The following is an 18,350-nucleotide window of genomic DNA, read 5'->3' as shown; positions in this document are numbered from 1 at the left end:
CACTCTTACTTTTAGCAGAATTAAAAATGCTTTGAAATACAAGGTAGAATGGAGGGCTAACTTATATTTGCTATCTGAAACAAGTTCTGGTTTTTATTAGTTTATTTTCTGTGTACAAGTCTTAAGATATGCATGTTATAATAATCTTAAAACATCATCTGAGAAAACACTGGAATTGAAGGAGAACCAGGCTGCAGATTTAATGAAAGCCTTGTCTTTATTAGTGTTGTTGAAGTATTTTAAGAAAATTTCCAAAGCTATACTTCCATAATGCTTCTTCCTACAGTTCTGCTTGGCATCGCTACAGTCAAGTCTAGAACTCTAATGAGTAATACAAATTAAAACAGGGTGAAACAGTTCTTACACTATGTTTCACTTTCTCTGATTGTGTCAGACAGCTTTTCTGTTGAATAAGGAAATATTTAGGAAATATGATAGAACTACCCTGAAATGAACAATTTGTTTGAGGACTAAAAAGGCAGAATAAAAATCACTGAAACAAACTTGATGTTAAAGAATTCTCTGTCAGAAAAAAAAAGGAAGCATAGTTTAGTGTAAAATTGTCTATTGGAAATGGATTTTTTACCTGCTTGAAAACCTGGCCTCTCCTCAGCCTTGCTGATGAGCTGATCCATGGAATGTCCCAGGTAAGTCTTTGTTGCCCTCACAAATAGAGTGCTCACAAATTCTGTCAGCAGTAAGAAAGACACTGATACTGTAACAAGTACTGTGCAATAGGAGATAACCCCCATTTGGATTTGTGTTTAGTACAGTGACTGCTGTAGTTCAGAGTCCTTTGGGCCTTTGATTTCCTCCTGTCGGACAAGTGCCAATCTGGGTATCATTGTGCAGTTTTCCCAGGGCAGAGCAGGTGGCAAGATTCCCTTGGCACTGAAATGTTTGTGTGGTTTTTTGTCTTGTTTTCCATAATAATTTCTCAAGCACAGTTAAATGAGATCTGTTTAGTTTTCTCTTCTGGATGGAGATGTGCTGGGTTGGCAGCTCTGGGATTTTCTGTGTTTTGCCAGCTGGCAAACATGCACATTTGTGTAAGCTCATTCATAGCTGATACTGAGAGACAGGTGCTGATTTACTGTTCTTCAAATAACTGTGCTGGCACATGTCCAGTGTTAACATGACTGCTCCTGGAGAACAAGAGTGCATCACTTAAAAGCTTTGTGAGCCACCTCTGAGGCACCTCTCTGGACTCTTGTTTACTGGGATTGGCACCAGGGGACAGTTAAATATATTTCAGTGGTGGATTTCACTACCTGTGCCTGGGGAGTGACTGTGATGTTAATGCATACAAATGCATATGTGTTACTGCCCGATATGAGATGTAAAAATGAAACTGTAAATTGGTGGCACTAAAAAAATAGAGATGCTTACAGTCAGATCCATAGGGAATGCTTCTCCATAGCTCCTTAGCAGCCAGAACTTCTTCCCAATAGATGCTGAGGCCGTATCCCAAGTGTAGGAACAACTTCTCCCGTCCGTGTGCTCCCTGTGCGGGGAGCTGCCACAGCTGCTGTCCCTCTCTGAGGCTGGCACTGCCTGGGTGCTCTGGGCTGGCTGCAGGGCCCTTGGCACCGGTGGCAGCTCTGCAAGGTGGGGCCCCGTGTTTGATGTCTGGTGGCGTTAGGGGTTGAGGAGAGGACAGAGCTCTGAAACATCGGCTGGAGTGATCGATCCCGAGACAGCGTTGCTTTGTTAACTAATCCGGAGCTGACGATGTGTCTCGCCCTGACTCACTGCTGCTGCTTTGTAACATTCACATCAGCTGCCTGCACTTAAGTCCTGCAAATCCAATTCCTGTGCTTCCTAGCCTTTACAGGCCATGAGGAGACATAAGAAATTGCATGGCATATTTAATTAGCTGCTTGTGTAAGAACCTAACTCTCAAGAAAAGCAGTTTCATGAAGGCTTAAATAACAAGAAATGACTTAGAATTTTTGGTTTTGACTGTAACCTGATAATTATTGACTGTATCAATTTATAAAAGCTGAAGTATCTTCAAGTAAGCAAAATGTGGTTTCTTCCTGCTCCCTGCTCTTTTTATTTGTGGTTGTGATCAAGTTCTAAGTGCCGTGATTATAATAGCAATAGCTGTATGTCAGTGGGCTCTGTTCTGAAAGGTGAGACAGACTTCCTTACTTTTGCATGTTTTTTTTTTTTTTTTGAAAGATTTATAAAGGAAATCTAAGGAAATTATTTTTGTCCCAAACAGAACTGTCAAGGGTCCCATAGAGTTTTGAAAAGAAGCCCCACAAATGTGTTTGAATACCAATGATATTATTGGTGTAGTGGGGAGACTGTGTGCTCACTGCCAAACTGTTCATATACTGTAAAAATTAGAAGATCCAATTCCTGTGTCAGGAAAACTCTGTCCAAAGTATTGATTTCTTCAAAATCATCTGCAGATTATGTAAGTATCATTATCTTTTATACAGGATAAACCCATAGTAACATGGGAAATATTTAACCATAAGTATTAAAAATTAAATGGGAAAATAGGAACAGAGATATGGTATCTGATCATCTATTATCCTTGGATGTTACAGCAGTCATTTGCAGATGTCAATCTTCCAGTTTTCTGGCAGGTAGATAATATCACCTCAATTTTATAGACCAGTTAGGTAACAAGAGAAAGGGAGTAGCATGCTCAGGGCTGCTCAGTGAGCTGAGGATAGCTAACATTGAAAATTGGGAATAAGCTCTCAGTTATGAACTTCAAACTCATTATTTCTTTTTCTTCCCTGACTATAATATTACTCAGGTATAAAGTACATGGCTGAGGCTGTGGTAAAGCAATGCTCATCCAGTGTCTGTGTTCCAGGTCCTGGATTGCAGAGGAAAGTTTGTGGTTACATTCTGCTGAACTGGCTACAAAATCAGTCAGCTTCTCCACCCTGGGCTGTGCCTGTTTATTTCTCATCTCAAACTGTGGAACAATAGCCCTCTGATGAATTTGTGCTTTCTCTCAAAATAAGACTGTAGTCTCTTTTTGCCTTTATGGCTTGATTGGGATCAAGTTAATGGCAGAGGCAGAGATATGTGCACAGATTCCTATCAATAAATGGTTTGTTTAAAATAAAAGGGTGCTCTATTTTGGACCCTGGTTCTAGATTACAGCGGGCAATGAAGAAAAACAAAATACAAAAGAAAAATTTAGGGGTTTTTTGGCACACAAGTGGATTTACAAAGTATCAATGGTACTGCTGTATTACTGATTAGAAATTCACTTTAGTTTGGAGAAAAAAAAAGGATAATTTGACCGTAGGTGTGGAATATTCTCTAGTAATTGAATATTTCTTTGCTGAATTGGTGGTGCTCAAAGTTACTAAAGTTATCAAATTAGGACCTTTGTTTGACTAAGACTGAGCTTTTGTACTAAATGGAAAATGGTAAAGTCTCCAGCTTTTTCTGTGTATTTCTCTCAACTCTTTTTAGCATTAGAAATTAGTAGAATCACAATTACTGCCAGACTTTTGAAAGGTTTGGGGGTTTATTTTGTGCCTAGTTTCTGTAGATCATCTGAACCTGTGCTGAAGCTCTTGTAGCACATGCTGACTAGTTTTGTTTGGCAAAGTTTTGTTACATTTGGCATGTCTCTCTTCTTGCTGCAAGAAGTTGTAGTATAGTGACATTCTGTATTACTGCTCTGAAAACAGCCACAACCCATCTGACTCTCTGGCATCAACAGAGCAGCTTACTGTTATCTGAATTGGTGCATTTCTTTCAGCTTCTATTTGTCATTGCAAATTTTCCTAGTGATATGAAATATTTGATTTGATACAGGCGTGACTGCCATGAGCGTGTGTATCTGACAGTGGGTACGTTTTCATGTTAAGAAAAACTTTTCAGAAAACAGTCTTATAAGCACTATGATCTGAGCTGAAGAACAGGTATATCTTTGCTGAGGGGAGCTTTTCCAATCAACCATAGATTTAAGGCATTCTTCTTACATATTCACCCTCGAGGTGTGAATATGCATCCCTGTAAGTGTGATGACTTGGTGACTTGACTTGGATAAAATACAGCTGACCCTATGTTTTTTAAAAAATATTTCTTCTGCTGTCACAGCAAGGAAGTAGTCTGTGTTTGAGAGAAGTTTTGTATCAGAGCCAAATTGCTGGTTTGCTTCCCTGTAAAAGAGTTTTTCCTGCCGTTTGGTAGGCACTCTTATGATGAAGCCTTTTCTCTCTAACAGTGATTACTGCTTCATCTCACATGCCTCATAAGCTTTATTGTTAACTCAGTCAATCAAAATTAAATTGTGTAAAACATGTACTGCAAATGGCCTAGAATGGTAGCTAAGGGAATGTCTTCATCTCTTATCATCAAAGAGAAAATACTTGTAAATCAAATTAAGACAGAGAAGCAAATGCCAGGGAGGTGAATTATTTGGACCAGAGGGGACTACTTTAAAAATGGTGCTTTGGATACATGGCAGCAAAGGTGAAGGTGAAATGGCCAGATGAAGACCATGGTGTGTAAAAGAATGAACAAAAAATTGGTGTGTGTGCTAGAGCAGCAACATGATTTTATGGAGTAGGCTGTATAAATAAAGATCTGTAAATGTATTTAAGCAGTGAGGCTGGATGCCAGAAGGAGGGGAAGGTAAGGAAAAACTGGAAAGCAGTTAAATTAAGTTTTGGAAGAGAACTGTGACAAAATACTTCCAGCTATATAATGATGATTTGGAAAATAATGAAAATGAAATGAAAAACTAGGAGCACAGCTGAAAGCTGTGTTGGCAGATTTACAATATCAGTATTAGGAAATGTTCTTCAGATGTTTATTCCAGGGCCACCTGGAAAGGTACAGTGAACACAGATCAAAAAGGCTTTGTGAAAGATGAAATCAGGCTAGATTTCAGCTATTGCTTAAAAACACCTCCCCTTCAGTCCAGCAAAGACCAGAAGTAACATAAATGTTTGGATTTTTAGAGAACCCTGACAGATGTATATGATGTAATAGATAAATAATAATCTAAATTATATTTAATTTTTTTAACTATAAAGAGCTTTACAGCTAAGCAGCAAGCTGAACATTAAACCCACCAATTTTTGCATGATAATCCTCATGAACTTCATATAGTGACTACTTCTCTGGAATGTGAGCCCTGCTGAATCACTATTATGAGATTTCCTTTAAATGCATCACTATTTCTTTACCTGTATCCATGACTTCTCTACTTCCTTAAGGGGTAAGGATCAGAACATGGTCTGATGTGAGCAGAACCACACAGGTAACCATAGCCAGGTCAATGTTCAAAGTGCTTTGATCCTAGGAGAATCACAGTGCAAAGGAACAGTTTAACTGCCTGTCAGCAATAAAACAGGGAGGCAATATCTGGTTGCTGTGACCTTGGAGATGGAGTCACACACATAGGTAAGCAGACTGAGAAGCTGGAAGTGTGAGCAAAGCAGCTGTAGGATTGTCAGAATGTTTCTAAACAGAGAGCCACGATCCAGACATTGCTGAAAGGTTATTTGGTCTGATATGCAAGGAGTCATAATTAATAATCATGTCAACAGCTTTGAAAGCTTCACAGCAGCCTGCAAGTTGCATCAGTGAGAGGTTTGAACTGCATGAGTGAATCCCTGTTTATGTTGAGTATACAGGCATATGCCTGAGGCAAACTGCCTTGTAAACAAATGTTAAATTGGATCAGCAGTATTGCCAAAATATTTACTAATTTTCCTTCTGGAGTCAGGTGGTTGAAGCATGACTTCCATGCTTTTATGGCACAGAAGTGGCCTGAAAGAAGAAGAAGGATTAAAACTAAATAGTGTGCAGGGCTTTGGCAAGGCATGCCAGGAGAGACACAAATTTTGTCTAGGGGATGACTGATGGGTAAGTAGGCATGGAGGGCAGAGCTGACAGCTCCTTCCACGTTGATAATTCAGTTTGACTCAGACTTTAAAGACAGAACCTGTCAGATCCTTGTTGTCAATTTGTTCTTGCCATAGCAATGCTATTTGCCAGTTGTGCTTCAGAGGAGAGAACATGGTTAGTCTTAGGTGTATTCCAGGTGATTAAAATTGTGCTCCATAATTTATAAACTGATAGTTGATTTTATTCATAATATTGAATATTGTCCTCTTGAGAAAGATGCACTCTCACCTCCAGTTCTGCTTCTTCCTCCTTGCTTAAAGGATAACTAACAAGAGGAGTCCCTTTTTTTCCTTTTCGCCCTTGGTTTGATTTGGAATTTTGCTGTTCTGTCAGATCTTGTAGAAATGCATCCTCCAACATCAGAAGAATATACAGAACTTAAAATTGCTGGTGTTACTTTACTCTGTTCTTTAAGTGAAACAAAGCATAGTGCAATGTTGGGTACTATTTAGAGACCAGATAACTGGACAGACTCTGCTGCTCTATGTGTAAGAAACTCGAGAAATTTCCAATCATGAAGAATATGATTTCATAAAACAAACAAAAGAAAACCCTACTGCCCCTGCCACCAAACCTTGTTCAGTCTCTCAAGATGGGAAAGACTGCAGGATAGCCTAAAACAGAGGATGAAAATTTTTGTCTTTGTAAAAGCAGCTCATTTTTCTCTGCATGTGCAGGTATTGCTATGGACAGTCAGACCTTTGAGAAGCACTTGTTGACCACTTCTTGTTGCATATCAGACCTGAATATCCAAGAAGCATGCAGGATGCAGTGACCCAAAAAGTTACCCACCTTCTTTTCTGTGCTTTCCTTAGCTTAAGAAAAGCAATCTGAACAAGGAAAACGGTTCTGTGATAAATTCTGCTTTTACTTCAGAGTTGAGGCAAAAGAGCAGGAAATTTGGCATGAAACTGAATGAATTATAGGAATAGGCAAGAAATTAAGAGATAAGTGGCAGAGTTAATGAGAAGGCAAATACTGTTTAAGACCACATTCCATCTGAGTTCCTGATCACCTTCTACCTGTATTCATTCCTTTTTGGCAGACTTTGAAGCTTCTGTGTTGGTAGAAAGCTCATTTCTGTTGAGAGCATCTCTGACTGTAGGAATTAAGTTACTTCAATTTTTTTCCCTGAAAACCCCAGATTACTCCACCACAACACCCAAGATTTTGTCTCAGAGGAAGTGTGTTGATTTAGCTGCTGCTGTGTATAGGTTCAAAGCATAGTCCTTTTTTCTTTATTTAAATTTACATTGTTGAAGTTTTCTGAGTCTGTGAAAACATTTTAAACTTTTCCCCCCAACCCAAGGTATTACTTCTAGTAAAACTAAGGTATAACTAAAATATTAGTTTTGAAAGGCTCTGTGTAGACATTGACTTGTCCAACTTAGTTTATTCATTCAAATTGGCTGGATAAAATTAAGAGTTAATGAAAGTACACCAACTGACACAAGAAACCTAGCAAGTAACAATAAACCTCATCAACTTAACATGCAATCATCCTGCTTAAAACCAATAAGCATGCCAAACAGGCAAGACAGGTTGTGGTGAGAATGATTCTACATTATCTTGTTGTAATGCATTAAAGCTGTAGTTTGACCAGTTTTATTTTAAAACCAATATTACCACAGAAAGGAGGAGTGCCATGCTTGTGAACTTGTTGTTGGTTTCTACTCCGTGCTGGTTTCTGTATTCTTTTCCACCCCCTTTCCCTGATCCTTCTTGCTCTGGGATTACTGGGTGACTGTAGGTGAGGCATTTGAGGAGCTCTGTACATAAGCAGAGGGGAAGCAGGAGGAAGAGCAGCTGAGGGCTTTTTTTCTACTCAGTGCCTCGATGTTGTTTATCACACTCATCTGGGATGTTTCCAGTGCTACCCTATACCTGAAACTAGGACGGCAAGAGGCAATGTAGAAGTGTTAAACCAGACACACACCTGAAACATGACACCCTTTGCTTTGCTCCCTGTACATCTCTGTGCTGAATTGATGGGCTTTGTGTCTAGATGACAATGTTTCAGCTAAACATGCCCCTTCTTCTTGCAAATAGTGCTGTGCAAATAAAACTTGAAAATAGGTATCACTCACTGCCTCAGAACTGCCAGGGAGGGAGCCTTACCTTCAAAACCCATACCTCATTTTCTTCTTGCATCTGCTTATCATGGATTCAGTTTTTCTTTCTGTAATTAACATATCACAGCTAAAGGAGCCTCTTACTGGAAAAGATGAATAGTCTTCTGAAATAAAAGCAGACAGACTGCTGTTGTTTGAAATGTAGGTAGTTTGTATGTACCTAAGTCATAATGTTGATTTCAGTTTTAAATTAGAAAGCTGATGAGTCTTAAATTCCTGTAACACAGACTTTCCTAAGCTAATCTCCATAACATGAATGAATTTGCCATGGGGGTAATTCAGTGTTTTGAGAAATGCATGTTTTCTATTTATGATCTGCAGGTACTGATGTAGGAAGAAAATGGCAACAGAATTTCCATGAATACTACCAGTATGTGTGTGGGAATGCCCAACTGCAAGGAAATTCAAAGGCTTGGCAAGCTTTTCACCATTGTGACAGCTCCTTTCTAATAGTAGCACACATCTACATTACACTTGACAGATGGGCTGGTTTGAGTAGCAAGTTAGAAATGGCCACAGCCCTGCATTTCTGCCTGGGGAAAGTCATGCTGAACAAGGTGCTGGCGCTGTGCAGTTGCCAGAGAAATCCTCTTTTTCCTGCTGATGCTGTGCAGCCACTGCTGCCACCCTGGGTGAGGTGATCTCCTGTGCAGGATCCTCTCTGCTTTGCAGCAGGGGTTGGCAGGAATGCTTTCAGTCCCCTGGATCATAGTCTATTTTCAGAAGTAAACACTGAGTATCTCCAAAATCTGCCTGTAGCTGTAAGCAACAGTTCCTTGTATCACACATTCTGTGAACAATGACAGCAACCTCTGCAGGGGGAAAAAAGGATATGGGTGGAATGAAAATAAGTTTCAAAGGTCTTGGAGAGGGAAACTTTTTCTCTGCGTACAAACAGATGGCTTCCTTCACTTGTACTAAGGAGCTGATAGTTGGGGTTTTTTCAACTTCTCAAGCTTTCTGTCATCATGAGTTGCAAGAGAAGAGCAAAATGCCATTTCACATTTGCGTAGTATGCTTCTAGAAAGTCATCTCTGTGATAAAGGCTGCAGAAATTGGTGTATGGATCACTTTTGTCATGAAGGATCTCTACATTGCACTACAGCAATACTGGTTCTTCAGTCTTTCATTTCATATTCTTACCATTTTTTGCTTCTATCCAATAGGTAAGGCACAGAACTTCAGACCAGGTAATGGCTTTGAAGATGAACACACTGAACAGCAACAGAGCAAACATGCTGAAAGAGGTTCAACTTATGAATAGACTCTCACATCCGAACATCTTAAGGTACACTGGCTTTTTTCTGAAACATCTAGAGATAGGTTGTCTTTAGTAGGGCTCTCCTCTTTCCAATTTTTATTTAGGTAGTTTTTGTTGTAGGCTTATCTGTTCTGAATGTGTTAGGATCAATGGCTAATTTAATAGATGAATGGGAGGAAGAAGAGGACTTAAGAGAAAAAACCCAAACAGGGATATAATTTTGGTATCTGGAGTTTGCCAGTAAAGAGTAACTTATGTCAGAGAAAAACAGGTGCTCACATTTTAAATTTCTAATGAATCAGTAAAGTGATATGAAAAGTGAAATTTGGCTTCTTGTTGTGAATTTAAGCTATTGCAAATTTAACACTATTCATTTAACTTACTGTTACTTATCTTAAAATTAATCAATGCAAAATGCCTTAGCTGTTCCCTAGTATTAGGTCTGCTTCCTAGTTTTTGGGATTTTTTTATTGCAGTATTGCAAGGTGGGAAAAGAAGGACTGAAGAAAAGAAGCTAGAGTTGAACTAATCTAATTTATGTGCTCCTGGAAGGAAAAGGGTAGTTCTTGCTTTGCATTAGATTACTGCATGGAAATCCAAGATGTTCCAAGGTGTATCTTGTCCTTAAACCATTTTAGTCTTGGTTTCTCTTCTGTGGTGATGTGACAAGCAATTAACATAATTGGCTGAAGCCATAACATGATGAAGTTTGAAGCTGTGATGGCAGTGCCCCAAATGACAGTTCTGTAAGCTGCTGTTGCACACCTGGGATCCATTTCTGATCTCAGTTCTTTCTGAAAAGTTTTGGAGATACAGTGAACTCTGTTACTTAATTTCTTTTTCTTCACCATTCTGTTACATAGTACAGACATAATACTGATTCCTAAAATCCTTTATAACTGCTTTTTCTGATCCTTGAAATCCTATCTCAGTCTTCATCAGTTGATTTGTATCAATATTATCCTGTGTGTTTCCTTCAATATTTATGAGAACACATAAATGTCAGAAGCTTTTGAAATATCTGTAAGGAGCATTCCATTACTTCGTGTCTGTTTTCTATTATTCTTTTTCTTAAGACCTCAAAAATCTGTGAATTTAAAGAATTCTTACTCACTGTAAACTGTGTTGGCTTTATCATAATATATTTATTCAAGTGTTGTAGTCATCTATCCCTAAATGCAATTCCTAGTCTGTTTTCTCTGCTCCAAGGTGAGGTGCATTCTAAGCAACTCCTCCTTCTGTTTGTTTGTTGTTGTTCTTATATTTTTAATTTAAATTATATTATCTATCTGGTTATTTAGAATTCAGGGTCATTAATTGTGTCTTGTATTGATTCCCCACATTTTTCCTTCATTTCCTTTTTTTCTGAATCCTTTGATAAGCAGCATATGACTCTGGGACTGATAAAGCTAATTTTCTAAAAAGGTTTGTGGAAAGAGAAACTTTCCAAAGTGAAATTGGCATTATCAGAACGAGCTCAGTACACTTCATCAGTTTCTTTATCAACTTTGTGTGGTTGGTAAATCGTATTAAAAAAAATCTAGCTCTACAGCTCTCTTCAAAATCAATAATTTAATTTGGGTTGAGATGAGGGAAAGTAGGAAAGGGATATATTGACAGGCCAAAAGCATTCAGTTGTACTTAAATATATAACCCTGCCCCCTCTTGAATGGGATTACAGAGGTGTTGCTGAGAATAAAAAATATTGTGCTCAGTCCTGAGTGACTCCTGAAATTTAGGTGTCTTGTGAAGTAAAAGAGATCATATTTGTGATGTACTGGTCCCCTCTGGCCTTAGAGCCTATGAATAATTTGAAATCAGCAGTGTTACACAGATTGTCCTGAAGGAAGAACAAGAATGTATTAATTTTTGTATGAAGCAGAAAAGGAATTTCATTTGTTCTTCCAGTTATTATCCAGGACTGGCAGAGAAATCTTTTTGTGCTCAAGTAAGCAGATATGACTGAATACTTCAGAATAAATTACTTAAATAGAAATGGTCTATCTTTGCACAGGTTGTTTAGAAGAATAAACTGTGCTTGATTTGTGAATTGCTTGATTTGAGGCTTCTTCAATAAAAAAGCAAGCTCTGGTAAAATACTGCCTTTTTCTTATCTGTTAGGTAAGTCCCCTTGCTACAGGGAGCAGAGTTATTCTTACAGGATATTCAAATGAGAAAAACAGTATTTAGTTTTAGTTGGTTTTTTACTGAATTATAATACACAGTAAAAACTACAATTTTTCTGTGTAGGAGATAAATGACACATAATTAACACATAAAACCATAAAGTTAAGTTTTTGTCTAAATTTCACTGCAGTGTTTTCAATTTCTTTGTCTGGGAGAAGATTTTGCCCCTCTTAAATGTTACCTGCCCATCTGTCTGTGTATACTTTTATATAAACACACACATGCAAGCCTCTCTATTTAGATTTCATAAATGTGTAAATCATTAGTGCTTCTGATAGTCTTGTGAAACAGCTGTTTCCCACTTTAGAAACACATAAAAATAATTAATGCTAATTTGCCCTTAAAGTGGTGAGAGGTTGTGTTGCTTGTTTGACAACATTGTGCTGTCAGATAAGAGCAGCTGAGTTGTATTGCTGAGAGGTTTTTAGGAAAATGTTCTACAGCAGCCTGTTCCCACTGAAACATTTTCTGGCATTATTCTTGGAAATTTAAGATTGTATTAGTATTTAAAGGGAACATCCTCTTCAAAGAAGTTCTAATATATAACTTTTCCTGGGGCTGTGAGCTATCTCAGTTTGCTGTTAAATATTTTCTTCACCTAATTTCTTTCCTTTGAAGTTCTTCTATGTTACTGAGTAAGGTGTTTTGTCACTAGCATCACTTCTCTATTGATTAGCCACTGGATCTCCTCCACATGCCTTGAAGGTGTCCTCTGATTTTTACATAATTCATCTCTGAGCTTCTTCATCTCCTCTGAGCTCTGGGGCAGCCTACTGTTAACTTGCACTGTAAACAAGTTTCTTTCCTCCCTGTTGCCAGCCAGTATGGATAGTAATGGGTTCTTGGGCTGACACATTGAGATCACATTGTGCAGTGGTTAATTGAACCAGGTGAGGGCTGCAAGGTGCTCTGCCATCAAATGGCTTGTAGAATTATGGAACTGGATAAATACTGGCTTTACAGCCTCCAAAATCTGCTCTCAAACCATCTCCACATGAGTAGGATAGCAAGTTAATGTTTTAGAAAGCAAATGTCAGATTCAACAACGAGGCATTTATTTCAGTACACTAAAACCTTCCTTAAGCTGGGAGTGTGTTTTTGAACATCCTGATGAGTAATACCTCCAATTTGTTACTGAATCAGTGTTTTTGTCCAAGAGCTCTTCTGTAGTTTATATACTTGTGTTATGGGAAGAAGAGATTTCTTCTTCCTTGGAGTGCATTTGGTAGCCCAGGATCATCATTATCCTTTGGGTAATTAAAAAACCCACCCCTTTGCCTGTGCTCTAAAATATATAGGAGCTTTTTAAAATTCCCATGTGCCCACAGTTAGCTTCAAGATGTTAATGTGAAGATTTTGGTACTTTTGCTGTTGATTGCACTGATGTGACTAATAATATTGCTGACTATTTGAAACTGCTTTTCCTTCTGTGCTGTCCATATCAACTCCTTTTCAGAGTTACTGATGCCTTTTGAGGTTTTTATCCAGACTCTGGTCACTCTTCTGGAGTGTGAGTTTGTCAGTAGTTGCTGACTTCCTTCCATTCCTGAGCTCAGTAGAGATTACCTAAAGGTGTATCTGTGTTTTTGCCTTACTGATGCTTTTGCACATCTTGAGGAGATGGAATTGGGTGAAGGTGTTTCAGCTTCTCTTGGTGAGTTTCAGTTTTACTTGGTGAAGTACTGATCTGGGTATTTAGGCTTTAAAAACAACAGGCTTTATTGGCCATGGAGCAAAAGGCTAGCTTTAAATCTCCACACTCATTTCAGTATTTCTGCACTCAAATTCTGCCCTTGGCCAGCCATATAGATCCATCTTGATTAGAAGAGAGATGTAAGTGAAGACTTTAGTTTTCACTTACCAAGCCCCCAGTAAGTCTACCGTCCCCATGGTAGGATCATAAAGATTCCAGTGGTCAAATATATGTATATATGTAAGCTTCTAATGTATTTTCCATGAAGAAAATGAGAGGCTGCCCTCTATTACAGGATTTATTTTGGCAGAAAGTAGAACTTCTTTTTCAGTCTGTTAAGGATATTTTAGAATAGAAGACTCCAGCTCTTGCAGCTACACAGGCATGATGGCAAAAAATAGGGGATTTGGGAGTTTTTTTTGTCTCCCTTCCTCTTGTTTCCTATTTCAGCTAGCAGATGTGATTCTAGAGGCAGAGTAGGTGTTATCTACAATGTAGTAGCTTTTTATTCAGTCACTGTCTGGTGTTTATAACAAACTATGTATGAGACCTGCTTATCTTTTTAGTTTGCTGGTTTTTCCCCAGGGTCCAGGTTGGGGACGTTTTAGGAGTGGAGAGGGCAGGCAGACAAATGGTGTTCAAGGAGTGTTTTCTTTGTTTCTTCCATCAACCTCATCTCCTGTCTCCATCTCACTCCTGCACACAACTTAAACATGGAGAATTGAAATGCTTTTCTTGTTATCTACATTTCTTCCTGCCTTGGCTGTGGGATGTGCTGGTTTTATCGCATCTTCCCTCAGACAGATGGTGAGAGGAGGTGTGGAAAAGTGAGCTGAGGTTGGGGTTTGTACCATGTGATGTTTACTATAGCCACTGTAATACAGGTTAGCAAGACTGTAATTGTTTGGGTTAGGGAAAACAGGAGTTTGGAACATTTCTCCACTTCTTCATTAGCTTGTGTCCTGTTTAAAGGGCAGTGCTGTTCAAGGGTTGGGTTAGATCAAGTACCATGGTTCTGAAAGGTCTGGTGTATGCTTGTAGATGTGCTCTAACATTTTGTTACTTTGCTGAATGCTGATGTGCTGCTGTAGTCATGAGTTTTCACCCAAATCAAAGTAAGAAAATTGGTCTGGAAAGGACTCAAGAAATCTCCATCCTTGTGTCCTGAGCTTGGGAGCCTTCAGTCTACAGCCTGAGAGACCTGATAGTTTTTTTTTTTTTTTTGTGGTAATATCTTACAGATGTGTTTTTCTCATATAAATAAAGTGGTGTGCTACCAATGATTCTCCATCTCTTGTGCTGTCTCTTAAATTGGTGTATCTTCAATTTTGAGGTAGAATTTCAGACTTTAATATCACTATTGTTTGCATGAAAAAGTATTTCTTTATTTGATCTGTACCTTGGGGACTTAATTTAAAACATTCTGTACACAGAAAGTCTTAGCTCATGTCTTAAGCGTTCTCGTGGGAGCACTTGGAGGTATTGCTGCATGTTTGGCTGTGAGCATGCAGGCAGATTGACTCATTGATTAAATCCACCTTCTTGTGTGTGCAGCACACAAATAAGCACACTGTGTGCATATTCCGTGAACTCCTTTCAAGGAGAATTTTATTTCATCCCCTTTGAGACAAATCTATCGCCCTGGGAACATAATACCAGGGATTTCTTTTTGTGTGTAGTTTTATCCTTTCAAACCCTCCTTTTGGTAAAATTGCTTGTGATGGACTTTGTTACAATAGCCAGAAGGATGGATTTTGTCTTTTAACATCCTTTGTCCTGTACTGAACAGTGCTTTAACAGGAAAGAAAATTGCTTTTCCTTCTCTTTGTGTAACGTGGTTATCAAAAAGGAGTATTTTAGAAAAACAGTGTACAAGGCAGCAGAAGAGAGGCTGTATGTGTTGTGTGTAATATGTTACAGAAATTATAGGTTAAATGCCTTACCTCTTCTAGAATCAAGATGCAAGTGTAGAAAACTTAAAATACATTTTTAGGTATTTAGGTATCTAGCATGGTTCCTAAATAATTAAGGAGGGCCTTAATGCAGACTTAATATTTTTATTTGCCCTCTTCCTTCTCCAAGTCAGTGCAATGAAAAAAGCATGTCTTTCCTGACCTTTTGTCTCTGTTACTGAGCCTGTACTAGAGGCTTTTGCATTGGTGTGTTTGGTTTGTTTCTTTTCTTTAATGTTATCAAAGTGCTGAATTTTCTCATACAAGCAGTAAATTTTTGAGGGCATCAATTTCTTTTGTTGAACTGTAGCTGCCCCAGGTTTATCCACAGAGCAGGAATGTGTCCCAGTGAAGTTCTTTTAACTGGAAGCATGTGTTCAGTGTCTGGATATCCACAGAAGCTGTGTGATCTGGATATTAGTTTTGTTTGATAAATTAAGGCAAAGATTTCAGACTGAAGCTGCATTATTTAGTCTCCCTTTTTTTTATCCAGGATTTTCTCCCTTGCCATCTGACTGAACTGAAAGTAGTTTGTGTAGCCACTGTGAAGGACTAAGAAATATCCAGACTTCTCTTGGTTTTCTTTAGGAGGACAGGTTTACCAGATTGATTGATTGTTTATAAAATGAGATTTCCAACATGTGTATAGATTGCTGACATTTGTTAGAAAGCATTTGGTAGTGGAAATGTGCTGCACTGTATTTAGTTGGGTGGACTCAAGTATCTTCCTTTCTATTTGCAGCTTCTAGGAAAATTTTTCCAGTCAGATTTTGGAAGTGTTTCAGCTTGCTGATAAGGCCAGATACACTGTCTTGAAAATAAACTTCCTTAAATCTGCAAATGATCTCCTGTTTTGTGGATGATTGGCCTATTGGAGCTGCTTCCAGCTCAAAATGCTTATAGGAAGTGTAACCTTTGGCTGACAAGACATTCTGCTGAAGTTCACCTACAAGCACATTTTGGCTCAGGAGACAGTGTGTCTAGCCAACAGGAATAATCTCAGCTGTGCTGGACCAGCATGTCAGCTTCCTATCCACACAGCTTGGAATCTCATCTGGGGCAATCTCAGAAATTGAAACCATGTTAAATCTTGCTTGGTAATTGTATTTCCCAGTAGCAGCTGGGTGTATTGTCTTTTAGTGAAAATCCTTTCCAACAATGTCTTGTAGCAGTTCTTGGCTTAACCAAGTGGCTTATTATTGCCTGATAAAACAGCTAAGCAGAAGTTTTCCAGAAATTTGGATTGCCAGAGGTCTGTTCTATCAATCTATTTTCCAGAGCCTGAAAACTGAGATTCATTCACACAAAGTTTAAATGGCTTCAGTATGTTGCTTGTAAGCTCATTAATTCTGTCTTTATCAGTGTATTTGGTTTCTCTTTTCCTGGGTAATAGTTTCTAAATATGTGGGGTTTATAAATGTCTCTTTATTTCCAGCTTTTTTTCCATGAGATCATGATATGGAGCTTTGCTTTTTGATTTTTGATTCTTAGCAGAAATCCTAAGCATGTAAGAAGTTTTAAACTCTTACTCTTGCTGACTTGATTCAATGTGTCTTTGCTGCCTTAAGCATAGGTTCACAAAGGTAATAAATATGTTTCTATTGAGACTTCCCTTGACCAGAACAGATGAAAACATTATTATTTTAAATTACTTAATCTCAGTTTTTGTTGAGTGAAAATATTGCCATAGCAGGTTAACTTTGTGTAGTTGATAGAGAAGATAGTGCTTTGATAGGTTGTTTTATAGGGAAAGTAATATATTGGAGTTGTGTACTTTTCCATTTTTGCTTGTGAATAAAGCCATTAACACCCTGCCTGATAGCTCTGGAGCCTTTCAGAATGAACTAAGAAATAGATTTATGTTCTGTAGAAGTCTGGATTTCTTCATCTCAGGAAGTTTAATTTGTCACTTTCTTTACAAAATTATTCGTATGTATGAAGTGAAACTCAGAATGAGCAATGCTTTGTGTACGTGCTACATCTAAAAGAAGCTTCCCTTTCTCCTGAGGGCCTGATCATGCCCTGTGATTCTACTTTAAACAAGAGGAATTGGATTTTCAGTGTCTCTCAAGTTAAAATTCCTGTATTCAGGGAGGATTGTTTGAGTGTTTGAGGTAAGAGCAGGCAGTAGAAGTTCTAATTCAAGCCTTGCTACTTCTTGGGTTATAAAAACAGATTTCCACAGCTCAGATTATGCAAAGGACCTTACCTATATTATTTTGCTTTGGCTGCTTGTAATTTACCAGTCAGCTGTTAGACAAGAGAACAGTGAGGATCATTCATTTCTTCAAAAGCAGCTTAGCTGAACTAGCTCTACATGTCTTGCATCATTTTGTATTTAAATTCGGAAATGTTTCAGGATATAAAAGGTCCTTTTCCTTTGAGCTGTTGTCCACAACATTCCTGTCACATTTAATGAGATCATACCTGTCTACCTCTTACTTGCAAAATGGAAATTTCTGAATGTTATGGAAATCACAGACAACTTGGTTTTGCTTCCTGAGACAAAAATTTAAATGCTAAAACTGAGAGTTAGTTAATATATAAAGAATGAACACTTGAACTGTGTTTAAAATTGCAGCTTTACTGAACTTTTTAATGGGAGATATTTGCTAGTGATGTTAATTTTACATTTTGTCACTTTTAAGTTCAGCTTGTATGGTGGTAAAAATGAGCTTATAGTTGTTTATGGCACATTCTGTTGCTTTCCAGAGAAACCAAGAGTGGCAATCATTACTATTAACAGCAGGAGTCTGAAAATTGTGCAGCGTAGGTAACACTTGTGGAATGTGTCTGTACTGGATACTACTGAAACTTGCTTCTGTCCAAGTGTTGGAAAGAGGAGTTTGGGGAGGGGAAGTATACATTGCCCTCATATTCCTGAGTGGCTAAGAATGGGATAGGAAGAAACATCTTTATGCTTAAACAGCAAAATGCAAAGGGAAGTAATTTTCTGTTTATGCAGACCAACAGTGGATTACTAGGCTTAAACTTCCTTAAAATAGGACTCTGAGACTGTTCCCTTCTGCATAAATCATTATATGCTGGCCTTTGCTTATAGTCAAATTAATAACTTTCCATTTTGAGGTTGAGCTGTCTCCTGTGCTCTCTTGGAACTGCTAATTCAAATGATATTGTAGTGTAGATAGATGTTTTTTTGTACTGAGATGTTTAAATAATCAGTGGTGAGGTATGCAGTGTCTGTGAGGCTGAATTTTTTTTTC

At 38.2% G+C, this 18,350-nt stretch overlaps 1 protein-coding gene across 1 annotated transcript in view; it reads left to right on the top strand.

Annotated features, from left to right (window-relative positions):
• TESK2 (testis associated actin remodelling kinase 2) overlaps positions 1-18,350 on the top strand; it is a 73,509-nt gene that overhangs the window by 15,639 nt on the left and 39,520 nt on the right. Inside the window, exon 3 of the mRNA XM_058030169.1 lies at positions 9,200-9,321. Within this exon, the coding sequence (XP_057886152.1) occupies positions 9,200-9,321 (122 nt within the window). The remainder of the gene's footprint in view (positions 1-9,199; positions 9,322-18,350) is intronic.

Source organism: Melospiza georgiana, chromosome 9 (assembly GCF_028018845.1).
Source record: "Melospiza georgiana isolate bMelGeo1 chromosome 9, bMelGeo1.pri, whole genome shotgun sequence".
Classification (NCBI taxonomy): Eukaryota; Metazoa; Chordata; class Aves; order Passeriformes; family Passerellidae; genus Melospiza; species Melospiza georgiana.
This window is presented reverse-complemented; position numbering and strand designations above follow the sequence as displayed.